At 38.4% G+C, this 16538-nt stretch overlaps 1 protein-coding gene across 10 annotated transcripts; it reads left to right on the forward strand.

Annotated features, from left to right (window-relative positions):
- Positions 1 to 1556: 1556 nt before the first annotated feature.
- On the forward strand, positions 1557 to 13085 carry MACIR (macrophage immunometabolism regulator). Of its 10 annotated transcripts, none has more exons than XM_039705695.1 (3): positions 1574 to 1687; positions 2257 to 2365; positions 10771 to 13085. In XM_039705695.1, exons 2-3 carry the CDS (start codon positions 2336 to 2338, stop codon positions 11413 to 11415), a joined length of 675 nt encoding a protein of 224 aa, XP_039561629.1. In that variant the 5' UTR covers positions 1574 to 1687; positions 2257 to 2335; the 3' UTR covers positions 11416 to 13085. The 10 variants fall into 10 exon arrangements, with proteins under 10 accessions (XP_039561638.1, XP_039561629.1, XP_039561635.1 ...); XM_039705703.1 differs by lacking the exon at positions 2257 to 2365 and adding an exon at positions 3867 to 3932 and having other exon boundaries at positions 1600 to 1687; positions 7196 to 13085; XM_039705699.1 differs by lacking the exon at positions 1574 to 1687 and adding an exon at positions 3867 to 3932 and having other exon boundaries at positions 1694 to 2365; positions 7196 to 13085.
- The last annotated feature ends 3453 nt before the right edge of the window (positions 13086 to 16538 follow it).

Raw genomic sequence — 16538 nt, forward strand, 5'->3', positions numbered from 1 at the left:
ACTATAGCTTGCCCAGGTTGCCTGAGCCCCCCCGCTGAGCTATCCTGGCCGGCCGGCATTCCCCGCTGGGCTTCTGCCCTGAGGGTAATAGCCAGGCCATAGCTGGCGCACTGAACATAGTCCAGTATTGCAGGTGTCAACATGAACCAAAGGAGTTTGTGTACTGTGAGCAACATGGAGCATCATAACGCCCCTGAACTACACACCAGGTTCCTTTTCTTAGACTTCTGCTCAACCAGATACATTTCCCATGTTGTATGCTAAATTTACTAATTTAGTTCTTAGAGTGCTTTTGTGATCTTGTAAACCCCATGACTCTTAAGGACTTGCAGGGTCTGTAATTAAAAATCCTTACAAAAATATTGGGGTTTATTTCCCTGTTGTTTTTTCTAGCTGAGAATTCCAAGGAACACAAATTCCAGGAGCATTTGGGTGCACAGTGGTTAGTCTGGATGCATATGGAATACCAACATCCTTCAGTGCAATTCAAGACCAGAGCACCTGCAACTTTCTTGGCAGGACCATTGGGACTAGAGGGAGAACAGAACATGGCCTTTGTATGGGGGTCATCCACGCCTTCCCAATCAGACTAATAATCTTCAACTGTGTATTAAAGAATTGATAGTATAGGGATAAAATGTTTCTAAAATTGTGGGATATTCTGGGAGGTTGGAAAGAAAGGTCTAGCCTGGTAGGCCCTGGAAAATGTTAGGCTTTACTTTCCTGCAAAACTGCACCTGTATAATCATTTAATGACTATGATAAATTATATGATTGTTAGATGTGATTATTGTTTAGTAATTGGATATAATTATTGTTTAATTTTAACAAGAATCATAATAAACTATGTTGGGAGAGTTTAACCATTAATATGTAATAATTAATATGTGTAAGTTTAATAATTAATATGTAGTTATAGGATCATAAGGGTATAAAAACGTGTTCATCCCAAACCCAGATTGGAGTCAGATTTGGGTCTGTACCTCTGACACCCAGAGCTCTTCAATAGAAGCACCTGTGTATAATCGTTCTGTGATTATGGGTTCCCGAACGCTAACTGAATGAGTCTTTAAAGACTCAGTTTCAGAAACAAAACTAGCTTAAGTCCACCCCTAGGCGTTTAAGAGTGTATGGTAGAGCTCATAACTATTATTAAAAGGGAAAAACAGGACTATGACATCAAACTTTTTCTTCCCCTTCCTTTTTATTTTACTGGCCAAAGCCAAATTAAGCAATTGTTTGCAAGATCTGCTGCCGCAATATCATCTTTGCTTGCGCAGCAAAATGCAATAGGGAAATTATTGTTGTTGGCAAAACCCGTTACTAAAGGTTTGGTATCTAGTCGGCGTTCAAACTTTGTAGGCTGCTTGGAAATACTACAGAAGTGGGTGGTATTCCTGTGATGAGAAAGTCAACAAGAGATGGTTGCTTGATCCATTCTTACAGCAATATAGAACAGAAAATGGCATGGGGGTCTTACTCTTATCAAACCAGGCTGAAGCCAGCTGAAGACACCGAGCTTCATGCCAGGGAGGGAGGCGGAGCTCGGAACGGCCTGGATGCACGGCACGGAGCCGCCGCCGCGCTCCGCCCTCAGCCCGGCGCCGGGCGGCCCGGGGAGCGGGAGCTCGCTGCACACAGCCGCTGGCAGCTGCTGCCGCGGGGGCCCCGCCGCGCAGGGCCGCAGGTAAGAGCGAACGAGAACTGAGCCCAGGCTCTGTGGGCTCTGGCCCTGCTTTCGGAGCTGGGTGGGCCCAGGAAGGGGCCGTAGGGCGGGAGCCTTTCGGGGGTGGGCGGTGGTGCCGCCAGCGGGGAGGCCCAGGGAGCCGGACGGTGTAGACCGCACCTCCGGAGGGCGCCGGCTCATCTGCGCGCTCCCGGCGACGGTGGGGCCCGCGGACTCGGGGCCGGTTGGCCGTACCCGTGCGGCGCTAGGTCGTTCTTGCAGGCCCCGAAGCCTGCCCTGCGGCCTCGACTGTGGCCGGTCTGAGTTGCTCCCCCCTGAGGGGAGAGCAAGGCAGGAGCTGCCCGGCAGCCCTAGGAGAGCAGGACGCTTGGTGGTGATTCCCATATGTACAGGGAAGCCGGGGAGTTGCCATGCGGGGCCTGCAGCCTGCGCTGAGACTGCTCCTGTGAGCTCTCCGTGCCACCCGATGGGTGATAGTGTAAGCGGTGGAGAAGCCCAGAACGTACTTGTTGCAGATATATCTAGTATTAGTGTATGTATGCATTTAGTATGCATAACCGTCTCTTCAGTTGCAGTTTAAAGCACACTGGCAGCCCCATTATCAGACAAGGGATAAACTTGAATGTGACCTTACTATTGAATCTGACAATGACAACGTGCACTGTTTCCCAGCCTTCTGTGGGTAACTTTTTTACTTCTTTGTAATAAATTTTGCATTGTGACAAGTAGGCAGACTCAGAGTTATGTCTTAATATTTACTGTATGGTCTGTGAAGCTCACTGACTGCTCTCGTGCACTCAAAGGTGTATTAAAGTGTTACTTCAGAGTATTAAACTTGCTGAGGTGCTTTCGCTCATTAGCAGGCATGTTTTTCCGGTTCTCTCTCTGCACATTTACTGGAAAAGTGTCTTTGAGCAGTTGCAGTGCTATTTTGAGTGGTATGCAGAATGTAGGAAAACAATCTCAGATCTTAATTCTCTGTGTACATTACTTATATGCTGGTTTATATATTTTGCCTAGCATAAATGTATTCTTTATTACAAAGAAAATAAAAAATTATGAACACTAACAAATGCTTCTTATGAACATGTCTTTGTTACTGTATTCTCTAGAGTGGGCCAGGATGTCATACATGTGTGCTTGCATAGCTGCATACAGAAATGGATCAATGTCAGAAAGCTGCTCCTCCCACCATCTTTCTGCTTTTTGTATATTTTGAACCATATTCCAGCTAAGAGGGTGTGCTTGCTTCAGTTGTCTCTTTTCCCCCTTGAGAGATAATGAAGAGCATTGTTCTCACAGTGGCTTTGAAGCAGAGGGAAATGAGGCAGTGGCAGTGCAATCACTGAAATTAAGCTCTTTTGTAAGAGTACTAACATTATAGTGTAGCTTTCTGTGCAGTCTCTTTTTTTTATCATGCTGCTGGCTTGGCCACTAGCAGTGTATAATCATATGCAAATGTGGTATGATATTGCCAAGTCAGATGAGTCAGAACTGATTGTTCCAGGAGGAAGATTTCTGTTTACACTAGTTGTAAGTTTAATAGAAATTTACTGTGAATGCGTGTACTGTCGGGCTTTTATTAATTGTTGCTCTATACTTGCATTACACTTGTTTTAAAACAGCATTTAAGTGAGGGAAGGAGCATTTGAGAACCAGGCAAACAACAAAACTTATAAGCCGTTATGTATATTACTCTAGTGAGCTTGAGAAAGTGAGCTCTATAGTTTGGATGGTATAAGTGAACTTGAAACTGATGCCTTAAGTTTTAAGTTTCATGTTTTCCAGATGCTGTACTGCATTACTATATAACTCTGAACTTCATATAAAGTGTTGGCAAGTTCTCTTCACACTTTAGTTAGACAAAACAATCCTTTTGCAGCCTGAGAACCAAGGACACCATTGCTTGAGCTTCAGGCTCAAAAAGTATTAACAACAGTGAATTGAAGAGAGCATTCTGGGAGAATGGTACTTCATAACCTGAAGCTGTAATTGAACAATTAACCCCAATATGTAAATGGCACAAAAATTGCAAAAGTGTGAAACCTTGTGACCAGTTGTTCATCTTGGGTGTAACCACAGCTGGGTTGTTGTACTGCCCAAGGTGTATCCTTTGAAGGCCTTTTTAATAAATACCTACTTTATTATTCCTTTAACACTGTCTAGTCTCTGTTTCTAGGTAGCCTCTCAAGGCATCAAAACCTTTCCACCAAATATCTAAATATCTGCTGCAGATTGTAGCAAGGTAAGACAAAGAACAAGTGACTTAAAGTGCTTCCATTAAAAAAACTGAAAAAAAACTAAATTGCATTGATTTAATATATTTTTTATAATATGAGTAGTTCTATTTTTAAAGTTTCTTTCCTTGAATAGCTGTTCCTAGTCAAAGGCTGAATATTGTATGATTTAGACCGATCATTTCAAAATAATGCCACCAGACCTGCACTAACTTGTAAGTATAGAATACTACCCAGCCTTAATTTCTTTTGTAACACAAAAACATTGGAGACCCATAGTCCCATTAGAAATCTGTTTTTTAAAGAAAAGAAATCAGTATCTATTTAGTGAAAACTGGAATACTTTAAGCACTCTCGGTTTGTTTGTTTCTGTCTCTTTCTTTTTAAAAGGCAGTTTAGTTTTCTGTTGACAACTCAGGTTTTTTGATGTCTTCCCAAGTGGGCTAACCTGAAAATAAGAACTTCAAAAATTAAACTTAGAATTTAGTTGATGAAAATATGGAAGATCAAAAATACAGAGAAGTAAAAAGGAAATTACAAGGGAAATTCTACTTAACTAATCCACTAAAGAATAAAAATCATTTGTGTTACAATATGCATCAGCTACTTTGCATGTATCTCACTTGTTTCATTTTTTGATGAGTCAGCAGAGTAAACAAACACCTTTATGCTGTCCAGGAGAATCATTTTACTGACCAAGTGAAGTTTTTGTCTGTGATTCAATCCAACAGGGGAGTCACTGTTCATGTGGAAGGCTCTAAATATTTTAGAGAAGTTATTGTTTGTTAAACACTTGTCTCTACTGTTGCATGGCAGAAAGATGTTAAATGGCCTTCTTTCCCACCATTTTGTCTCACTTCTCCTGCTTGCTAAGTCTGCTCATACAAAATTCATTAGTCTGGTCAGACTCTTTACATTACGTGTGTCTTTTTTCTTTGTAAATCATATTCTCTGTCATGCTGATCTGGTCTGAGGTAGTCAATTGTGTTGCTAGCTGTAGTTTCTCAGTAGTGCACTTATGAGGTCTTCGATTTTAAAAGGTAGTTTTCTGGATCATAATAGTTTTCTGTTTAAAACTGTTCATAACAAAAATTAAAAAAACCTGGTTCCTGCTACTTGGAGTAGGAGCATATTAGTAGAAATTGATGTAATCATCTTTTAAAAAAGAACACTGTAAATGGTAGTTTTATGTAAGCCATGTGATATTTATTGCTTGGTATACCAGGTAGCTGAATGGCTTACTTTTTTACCTGTTGACTCAGGTTGAGCACACTCTCCCCAATACACACACAAACTTTACTACTTGTTTTATAGGCTGTTGTTTTACATTACATTCTGAAGTTACTGCACTGATGTTATTAATTCAGTGATATCAACTCATGTTTCCTTAAGGTCTGTAGGATTATTGTGTATGTCTTATGCATAATTTTCTTGCATGTAATTTTGAGGAAGTAAATCTGTGCTACACTTAGTTGTTATTCTATTTGAATGTTGTCTTATGTGGTGCAAAAATTTCATATTGCCCCCATTCTCTTTTGCTTAGAGTAGTATGGAATTTCTTGTAAGGAGCAGCAAACATTTTTTTCCCTTCAGACTGCAGAGGGAATGATGTAGACTGTATATTTTACTCTTCACAAAGAGACAATTTAAATAATTAATGGTGTCCTGGCTTCACACATGGTGGGCTGTTTCACTCACTCCTGACGTTTAACAGATAAACATTTTGTCTTTTAAGTGCATTGTATATATCAAATAATGGCGGCACAGAGAAGGGAAAGTATCAAAACTGGCTTGATATCTCTGTTCAGTATGTTTGACACTTTTACCATTGGTATCACCACTGCTATCTCCATTCTACTTTTTCTTGTTACAATTACTGTCATTTTATCAATGTGACATATCGTAGTGATTCTTAGCTAAAACTATTGCCTACAGGCTTGGCATCTAGGAGGAAGAATCAGTTCTGAAGAAGAAAACATTTATTGAATGGACAAAAATGTAATGCTTATCTAAAAGGAAAAAGAAAGGCATGTTGTAAAATCACTTCAGATTCTAGCTGAGGAGATAAGTAACAATAGAAATGCCAAATTATAGAGAACCTGTTATTTTGTTAGGAGAAACTTACAGTAGTTCCAAAATAATGTGGACTTTCTACAAAGCATAAGGATATCAAGGAAAAAAGCTCTTCATTTTTCTTTTTTTTTTTAATACTGAGTATTTAAAGTTTGTATTTTGTAAGTCACATTTCCTTCCTCAGAAAGACAGTAAGTAATACATGTAACAGAAGAAATAACATTTTATCAGAACAAAAAAACCCCAAGATTTTGAGTGCACATGGCAAGAACCAATGGCAAGAAGTAATTTCAACAATAAATGATTTACAGTGCATATATTGTGATATCAGGCCCTAGTGTGTCATGCATGTCTGTTTTTCATTTGTCCCATGTTATGAGATGGATATGAATGGTATCTGACAACTTTGTGGAGGATTCAATAACCAGGAAATATTTATATTTCCAAAATGTGGAAATTTTGATGGTTTATACTGAAAGAGCTATCCCAAGAATATGAATGTATTCTTTGAGGTCATACAGTGATTTTTAATAGTTAATCTAGTATTTATCTTCATTATTTCTGTGCTCTGTGTTTTAGATAATTTTCTCAGGATTTATTGGGGTTGGGTCTGGTTACTTTATATGCAGAGCTTGCTTTAAATATACAGAGAATTGATAAAATCTTGTAAAATCACATTGAATTCTGTTTTGAAGGCCATTCTGGTAGGTATTGATCAATTGGATTTTCTTGGTAACTGCTACTTTCAGTTACTTTGCATATGTTTTTGATATGTGGACCAGCAGCAAAGGATATGCCATCTTGTTCTTAGTCTCCTTGCTTAGATTCAATTATAATCTTTAATTATAAATTGTCTTGAATTGGTATCACACTGTTGTCATTCTGTTTGAGAGGCAAGAAGACAAACCAGCAATGATCTGAAGAAGCAATCTTTAAACTGAAGTACTGTTTTTTTCCAGTGTTATAACTGATGCTAGGAATTACTGATGAGCTTATACTTGTAAACAGCAGTGAACATAACCGAAGTTATCGAATGCTTTATAACCACAGAAATGTCCTAAAGATATTGTCAAAAAGTTTTAAATATCTATTTATAGGTAATGGTACAGACACTCACTGTGAATCTCAAATTAGTTTATTTTTTTTTATAGGAGTCTTCTAAATAATGTCTTTATGTCTTTTCTGGCTTTTTTCTCAGATAAGGATACAAATAATTTTGAAGCCATATGGCAGCTTGAATAACTGGCATTAAAAATCTTGGGAAAGAAGAGCTGAACACATACATGCTGAGTTTTGGTCCTTTGCTTATGGAACTGGCCAGTCATTCCTGTCACTGTCTGGTAGTCCCCTAGCTCAGTCCCTTCAGGTTTTGATGTTTGTGACACCAGCTTCTAATGCTGCTGTTGCTTTCAAATGTTTGACAGATTTCTTCGTTTTGATACTGCTCTTCACACTGCAGCACAGAATGGGAGTTCTGCAGTTTCAGAACCTTGAGTACTTCGGCTGGACCTTGCTGTCTTGAAGACTTTCTGCTCTGATATTGCTTTGTACTGGTTTACAGTGAGGGTAATTATTGTGCAGTGAACTGCTGACTCCTTCCCTTCTGCATGGTTACTTTTCCTGGTCAATTGCTTTTGGTTACCAGAGCACATGCCCATGTTTCAAACAAAATAAATTAATTTTAAAAGTTGTGTTCTAAGAAGAGCAGCCTTTGTGTTACTTTCAGATTTTGAATGCCAAAAGTGCATTAAGATATCTTCCTCCTTCCTCTTCTTTAGGGCACATACTGCTGTGACAAATGATTTGTTTGTTCTGGATTTGTTTGTTTATTTGTTTGTTTTGTTGGTTTTGCTGTTTATAGATAATATTATTAATTTCCAACCTTGCAGTTCATCCATTTTATTTATAGATTTTCTAGAGTCACTTCAGTTTCTTTTAACAGAACAAATTGAGTCTTTCTGAAAGGTTCAAGGAGAGATTTCCAAGCTGCAGGGTAAATCTTGGGAATTAAGAGCAAGAACAGATACTTAGGTTTCTTGCCTAAAATCACAGGGTAGCTGAAAGTTGTAATGCAGAATTTCTGTGTACTGTGGTTCCTGGTGGTACATAATTTCAACTTCAGAAGCTGTCATTAATATCTTTGTCTCAGCAGCCTAAGACTCATCAAATATACTGTTTCACTGCTTGGTATGGTGTTAAAGTAGGAAACAACTGCTTCTGCTATTCTAAAACTGGTAATTGAGTGCATAAATAGATATTGAATACTGTTAAATGTAATGGGAAGCATTATTGAATTGTGTGGACTTTCTGCAGTGAAAAATTTTGGTGTCTGGTTTGCTTCAGTATTTTAATTCTTTACTTAACTCTTTTACCTGTATTGATTGATTTACAGAATTGTTAGGAAAGGATTTCTGGAGATCATTTAGTCCAACCCCAGAGTGCTTAAAAGCACACTGGATGAAGTGTATCTGCAAAAGTTACAGTACACAAAACTGGTAATGAAGAATCCTAAGTATACCATAACTGGGAATGAAAAGAGACCATATAAGACTAAAGGAACATTAAAAATAGTCTCTCCATAATGTAAGTTTGTTAATGGCAAATAAAATCCATTTTAGCAGAACTGTGGGCATTTTGTTTACTCCTAATTTATTAGCATAGGGAGCAGGAGGTTGACTGGGGACTAAGCAGGGAAGGAGAGATAGGAACATCAGACCCCAGTCACTTAAATCCAGGGTAAACCAAGATTATTTTGGTCTTGGTGGGTGCAAAGGAGAAATACCAACCAGATATCTTCAAGAGGTAAAAAAATCACAAAGTTTACTAGTGAATTACAGAAGGTGACGAACATTGTCAAATGATTTAGTACAACATGAAACACCACAGCACAGACATAGCCCACTGAACATAAAAATCCTTTAAACCCATTTGATATTATCTTCTGTGAAAAGAAAGTTAGAAGGAGAAAGGGAGAAAGACAGGAAAAATGTAGAAAAACAGACATAGCTACCACCTCCAGGGTTCCAGTGATGTAGAGCTCCAAGATGAAGGCAGGGTTAAAGAGCAACATGACTGCCTCATGGTCAGCCTTCTTAAAAACCCTTCCTCCCAGGTAGGTCTTTTGGTTGCTCAGCCATTTAGAATGCTGGGTTAGGCAGCACTGGCGGGCTGCTTTCATTGTGCCATGAGTGACAGACACTGTGGGGCTGGGTCAGGGTACCACCTCACCAACTCCCTACCACATATTCCAAGCCCCCAAGATGTATCAAAACAGATTTTCCACTCTCTGACAGAACATTGTTTGAACTACTCTTTCCCAGTCTCTTCACAGAAACAAAGTAATCTTATATTTTGCATAAGGCTAGTATTTTTGTTCACACACATTTAATTGCACACACCCTCTCTTATTTAAAACAAATTAATAAAGATTGGTCTTAGTGGGATTTGGGGGGTGTCTAATTGCAAAAGATGGAATAAAGTATTTCCTTGTTTGTTGCGTTGTTGCTACTTGGCCTCTGATGTTCTAAGCCTCAAAATGGCAGCAAGTAGTAGCTTCAAAAGTTTGCATATTCCTGGAAGTGTGTTTTAAGTTAGCCTTATTTGTGAAAGATTATTGAGCTTTTGAATGTAGTTTATGATTACATATAATGAATTTCAGTATTTTTTCAGCTTAACACTTGGATACTAAATTTCCTTCCTTTGTTGCCTTTAAACGTGATATAGTTATGCTGATTTTTTTGGTGAAGTATATTGACTGCAGAGCCACTAGCTATACTAGCTGACCTTTAGAGCAAAGGTGAGTCTGACAATGAAGAAAGCATGGGTTTGCAGGAAGAAAACAGATCACAAATATGACCTGTTTTGTGAAGTGGCTGCCACTGAAATGGTTCAGATGATGCTGAAAATAGAAATGAAAAGGAGGCTATCTGGTGTTCTGGCATCTGCTGGTATATACTGGCTATGATGGTGACCATATTTTTCCATGTTAGAGGTGATGGTAGCTTGCAGTGAGCACTTTTGTTTATTTTTAAGATACTTATAAGAATCTAATGCTATATTCATTAAACACAGTATACTTTGTTAGAAATACATTAGAATCCTATTAGAATAAAAGAGTGTGTGTTTGATTAATTGTGAATAAGATGATAGGTGAATTTTCTTGGGGAGTGTTTGAAGATTGCTGATGACCTAATCAGACAAATGTGCAACAGCTAGGATGCCAGTCTTTGCATTTAAAGCAAGCTGTCTGCACATCTGGAAGATGGAAGCATTGCAGTACACTCAGATCAAGTTTGGTCCATGGTCATATCTGAATGAGATCGTACTTTTTAGACATGTTTTTAGAAAGTTTTGTTTAATAATATTGTCAGTAGACAAATTGCAAAGTAAAGATGGGGGAAGGTGTTGTGGATCTGCTAATGGATGTAGATGCTCCAAGAGGTGAGGGACTACAAAGAATCAAATGCGCCAAAAGGCTGAAAAAATTATCCAGGAAGATGCTCCATTTTTGTGTATGATAGTATTCAAGTGTGGTTTTAGCTATTTAGAATTATCAGTATCTTCATGGTATCATTTATTTAAAAAACCCACCCACGATAATTTTGAAAGACAGACGTTGGTGATAGGTCTGTTATGTGACACTGTGCAGAGCTGAGACCAGGCTGAATAGGGAGGTACTGGTTATGACTGCTGGGTGATACAAAATTCCTTTTATGTGATCCTCTCTCAGCACCTTGTGTTGAATTTTCTGATCAAGCTCTGTTTTATTTTTAGGAACTAAGCTTTGTATTCATAATGGAAGTTGATGTGGCTGGAGAGTCCAGAACTGCCCTCTCCACCCTCTCTGTGCCCCTTGCAGAGGTGAGTTCTGCTGCCAGGATGGAAGGAGAAAAGCCACGCTGTTCCAGCACCCCCTGCTCACCATTGAGGCAGACAGTTGCAGGATATCAAATCCTTCACATGGATTCTAACTACCTGGTTGGCTTCACAACTGGAAAGGAGCTGCTAAAATTATCCCATAAGTGTATTGGAAATGAAGAGAATAAAAGAGATTCTTGTCCTAACTTGGGCTCCAAACATCTTGATTCAGGATTTTCACGTTCCTCGCGTTTGTACAAAACTAGAAGTAGGTACTACAAGCCATATGAGATCCCAGCAGTAAATGGAAGGAGGAGGAGACGGATGCCCAGCTCAGGGGATAAATACAATAAAGCTTTACCATATGAACCTTTCAAGGCACTTCATGGTCCCTTGTCTTTCTGCGTTTTGAAAGGTAAAAGAGCTAATTCAAAATCCCTAGACTACCTCAATTTAGACAAAATGAGCATTAAGGAACCTGCTGACACAGAAGTGCTACAGTACCAGCTCCAACACCTTACTCTTAGAGGGGATCGTATGTTTGCAAGAAATAGCACATGAGCTATCATCTCAAATTTAGAAATGATTTCTGATCTTTTGTTTGTTGCTGCAGAAATCCACTGTTGTACTGTATACATAACTGTCCACATTATAGGTAGTTTTATCAGCTCAGTGTTACCAGGAAGTAATTTATTTGAATAGTCTTGGCAATGCAGTGTTCTACAAATACTTGGAGAGAGAAATCTTTTCTGATCAAGCAGCTTCTGATGCAGATTTGACTGAACTACTGGGTATTTCTTTGGATACATTTTAACAAAATAAAAAGCTTTTGATTTTGGGGATTTTTTTTCTGTACTGCAACATCTAGTGTTTACAGCAATTCAACACTGAAAAATTTATGATGTCTGCTTGGTTGTTGCTAATTTTGGCTTGATATTAGAAACTGCTCTTGGATAAGTACCCAAGGAGGTTTTTTGGGTTTACTTTTTGTTTCTCTAGTAAAATGTATGTGTTTTTCTTACAGCATGGATAGGAAAGTGAGCTTGACTGGATGAATCACTTGCTATTTAAACAATCCAGTTCATACATTTTGAGACTGCGCTTGTACTGGTGATGTGGGTGAGATTTGTTCGTAAAAGAAACATTTGCTACTTGAATCTTATTAAATTATTTTTTTAGTTTCTGCATTGAAGTAATTGCTTTGTCCTTTTTATTCTATAAAACGTGTTCAGAATAAATCTTTGAGTTATTTAAAGCAAATTTTTCAGGAGGTTGTGGTTTGGTTTTTTTTTTGCTTGGGTTTTTTTGGGTTTCTGGGTTTTTTTTGTTAGATTTTGTTTTTAAATTGTCTAGAGACAGAAAATGGAATGTCTGTACTGGTATATTGGTAATGGTTTTGATTTTAATTTGTGATTTTAATTTCATCTGTAGTAGAAGAAGGTATCAACTTCAGCATTGCTTTGGAAATTTTGTTGACTTGAAGCACTGAACATGAGCTCTGGGGAGCAGATATTTTTCTTGACAAGGGTGCAAGTGAAATATTTCTTGTCTGCGTTGAAGAGATGATCTTGAATTTTGCAGCGAGATAATGCACTGGGTTACTTTTGTTAATAAATTTGTATCCAAATATGACATCAAATGCCACCCTAATTTTACTTCGGTTTAAAAATGAAAAATAGTTTTCATACTCTTATTTTTTTAGGTGCAGTCTTGTACTGAAGCAGTGCATAACTTGATTTTGCCTCATGACCTTGGAAGAAGTTAAAAACAATTTCATATTGCTTTGAAACATAAATTATTTGATCAGTTGTTTCTGATAGAGTCAAGATTTTTGTTTGTTTGTTGTTTATTACTCAGAAGTACTAGAAAGCACTAGTTAGTGCATGAGCTCTGGGAAATGAAGAGTTCTTACGCTGTCACTCCACAGTTTAAATGAAGGCAGCCCACTAGTGAGCATTTTGTAGTTTGGGGTTTTTTTTAGGTTTATTAGAAAATTTAAAAAATAAACCCCAATGTGTATTTTTCAAAGTTAACTACACTGGTGTAAATTTAATGTATTGAACAATGATCTTAAAAGTAAAGTCTTCCTATTAGTCTTTAGGTTGGAAAAGACAATATGGTCAGATGCCAAAGAGACAGTAGCATTTTATTCCTTAAATAAACTCCCTATTTATTGAAATATCAAATTAATTTGTATTTCTGGCTGAAAAATAAAAAGGGTATTATAAACAGCTGTTGTTGTGAATTCATTTGCTACGTAGGAGAATAAGAGGACATTTAAAAAAATACAACTTTAGACCAGGGAACATTTAAAAACAACTTGAAAGTTAGGGTCCTAGATATCTGTGAAATAGTTGCTTAGCTCTGTTCCTTTGTTTTGGGAAAAGGACCACGCATTTACCTTATGTGCCTCTTTCTGATATTGTCCAGCGCTATAATTGTATGGCTACACTGGGAGACTGGTTGATGGCTATATAGTTGAGTTCAGACATAACAAATGCATTGGTATTTTATCTTTGGTGATTTGTTTGTTAATGTGCTCAGGCACAGTCATGGTGTTCGCTTAACTCACACATGCTCGCAGCCCTCATAACATGGGAAATACTATTTACATTACATGTAATACAGACTAAGCAAGGAATTGTTAATAGATAACTTATGTTTTTTCTAAGTTTTAATACCAAGGTATTAAAGGAATCAAACATATTTTCCAACGTAATCAATTTTTAGAAGTTCTGTAGTGTGGTCTGGTTGAAGCTAGTTATTTTTCACCTTTAAAGCTTTACGTGCTAAATGGACACAATTGGAAGAGCTCATGCTTAGTCAGGATATAGTCAGGAAAAACTAGAAAAAATGCTTTGAATAAGACTAATTTTATAGGGAAGCTACAGTAGAGTAGAGAAGTATAAATAAGTTATTAAGTTGTTATAGGAAAATGTAGATTAAAACTGAAAAATGTAGATTTATTACAATGCTAATAGGTTTAAAGACAATGTCAAGCTTGGCAACCAACAGTAAAATGCACACACCTTTGCATGTTGTAGCGGGCAAGTGTGGGTTTATTGGTGATTCTGAACATGACTTTTTGCATGAATTGTTTGCTGTTTGTTAATCTCTTAATTGGGACATCGGTTTCCATAATGGGTGATTACACTGAACACTGTAAGAGTGGCATAAACATGTGCCAGATACACAGATCCTTAGAACAACACAATAATGTTTGAATTACCGATTTTTTTTTTCCTGTGTCTCACAATACATTGTTTTAGCCAGAACGTACTGCTAACTTTCCAAGTGTCGAAAACCTTCTGACAGATTAGATGGGGTTTTTCCCCAGTGATTTTTCCAGGGTAATTTTTTTTTTTTCTCTTTATTCCATCACAAAAGCATTCAGGGAAGATCAAACTACCTTCAGGTCTACAGAATGTGGAAGGCTTCCTTTCCACATTGAAAAAATCCTGACTGATAAACTGGCAGAAGTTTAAATTTCTTGCAGAGGGAGGGTTAGTAATGCTGCTTGCTGCAGCAATTTCTACACAGCAAGTAATCATTCTGATTCAAAAACCCTTTTAGACTGAATATTTTCTCTGATTGGAAGACTAAATCTTTCTTTAATCATCCAGGTAAGATGACATCATCAGGATGCTATAAACTGGCTGAAGGATTAAATGCCCAGTATTAAAATGCCAGCCTAATTCTGAGGTTGGAAAAGGCTGCCTTTTAATTCTTTGATCAGCATTAGTTAATATGAACCCTAGCTACACGCTATAGCTGAATAAAAATATCTTTATTTTTATTTTTATATAGGGAGATTTTTTAATTTATTTAGCAGACAGCTGCTCTCTCAAAGAATTTTTCTTGGCCAATTGGAAGAAACTTTTCAGTCCTTTAAAACTAAGGTGATGCCAAGCTTGGTTGGCTTGCAGTGTCCCTTTGACCTCTTAGTTAGGAATGTGTTTAAGAATTCTACAGATGGAGCAACAGCTGGTAAAGCTCATCTGGACAGTGCATAAATACCTGTCTGCAGCCACCACCCTTGTAGAATATATCTGTGCTTGCTCTGTATCTGACTCGCTTGACTAAGTCATCCTCGCTTCTTGCTAACAGAGGGAAGAAGGGGCAAGAGGAGCCAGTTTCACAGAATCACAGAATAATGAGGTTGGAAGAGACTTCTAAGATCGTCAAGTCCAACCTATGTCCTAACACCTCAACTCAGAGTCTAGACTATAGCACTAAGTGCCATGTCCAGCCTTTTTTAAAACACATTCAGAGATGGTGATTCTACCACCTCTCTGGGAAGAGCATTCCAGTACTTTATTCTTTCAGTGAAGAATTTTTTCCTAATATCCAACCTGTATCTTCCCTGACATAGCTTGAGACTGTGTCCTCTGGTTCTGTCAGTTGCTGCCCGGTGGAAGAGACCGACCCCCACCTGTCTGCAACCTCCCTTCAAGAAGTTGTAGAGAACAATGAGGTCACCTCTAAGCCTCCTCCAGGCTAAACAACACCAGCTCCTTCAAACATTCTTCATAGGGCTTGTGTTCCAAGCCCCTCACCGGCCTTGTTGCTCTCCTCTGGACACGTTCAAGCATCTCAACATCCTTCCTAAACTGAGGGCCCCAGAACTGGACACACTACTCAAGATGTAGTCTCACCAGCACTGAGTACAGGGGTACTCGGTACCTCCCTGCTCCTGCTGGCCACACAATTCCTAATGCAGGCCAGCTTGATTTAAAGGAAACAGATACAAATGTTGAACCCCATGGAAATGCAGAGCAAATAAGCTGCCTGGGCTATGGCATCACCCGAGGAACCTGAGCACACATGGGAAGTGTGGGCTGTTGGGATAGCATGGCTTCTCTCTGAAAGGAAACCCCATTGGACTAAACTTGGTATGTGTTCCCTGAGTGAGTCAGAAAGGTTACAGGTATAACTGTCTAGAGAATGTTCAGAAAGCCTTTGATGAGGGTGTTCAGCTGAGATTATTAAAACATGAATCTCAGCTGGGGTTGGAGGAGAGATGGCCAGTGCACAGGAGGCAGTAGTGGTCCTTGGAAAGGGAAGAAGGTTTTGAAAGCTGGTTGGGTTTTGGTTGGTACTCTCAGGACAAAATGCAGTACGGAAACATTCTTCCTTTGTGTAGTGGATTATAAAAGGAAGCCCCATTTTTTCATAAGTGTTTGTTAAAACTAAAAATGGACTTGTTACAAGAAATCTATAAGTAATCAGTAGCCTAGATAAGCTATAGTTTGGCAGTTCTCACATACTGAGGCTTGTTACCCTTATGGATGTCTGTTTTTAAATGTAATTTTTTTAAACTTAAAAATTAATTTTTCTCATAAATTGCTATCATATTATTAATGTCAGGTGTAATCTTCTTTGTAGATTATGATGGAACATGACAAATTAAACTAATTACACTGTATCTGTTGTCTTATGTGAGACTTAACAGCTCGAATTATTTGCAGCATCCTAAGACTTCAGCAGTTACTGCCTTGAACTGTGGTAATGGATGAAGATGAAGGAAATATTCTTGAGAGAGCAGTTAATAACTATTATTACACACTGTCCTGGATTGCCAAGCAAATTGTAATTTATTTGCCATCTGCATGGCAGTTAGGTGTTCTGTTAGGTGGGGAGTTTTCCTGATCTTTTCCACACCCAATCCTTCCTTCCGGGGAGGG

The sequence above is a fragment of the Passer montanus genome, unplaced genomic scaffold, assembly GCF_014805655.1.
Source record: "Passer montanus isolate IOZ18808 unplaced genomic scaffold, ASM1480565v1 scaffold182, whole genome shotgun sequence".
NCBI classification, from domain to species: Eukaryota; Metazoa; Chordata; class Aves; order Passeriformes; family Passeridae; genus Passer; species Passer montanus.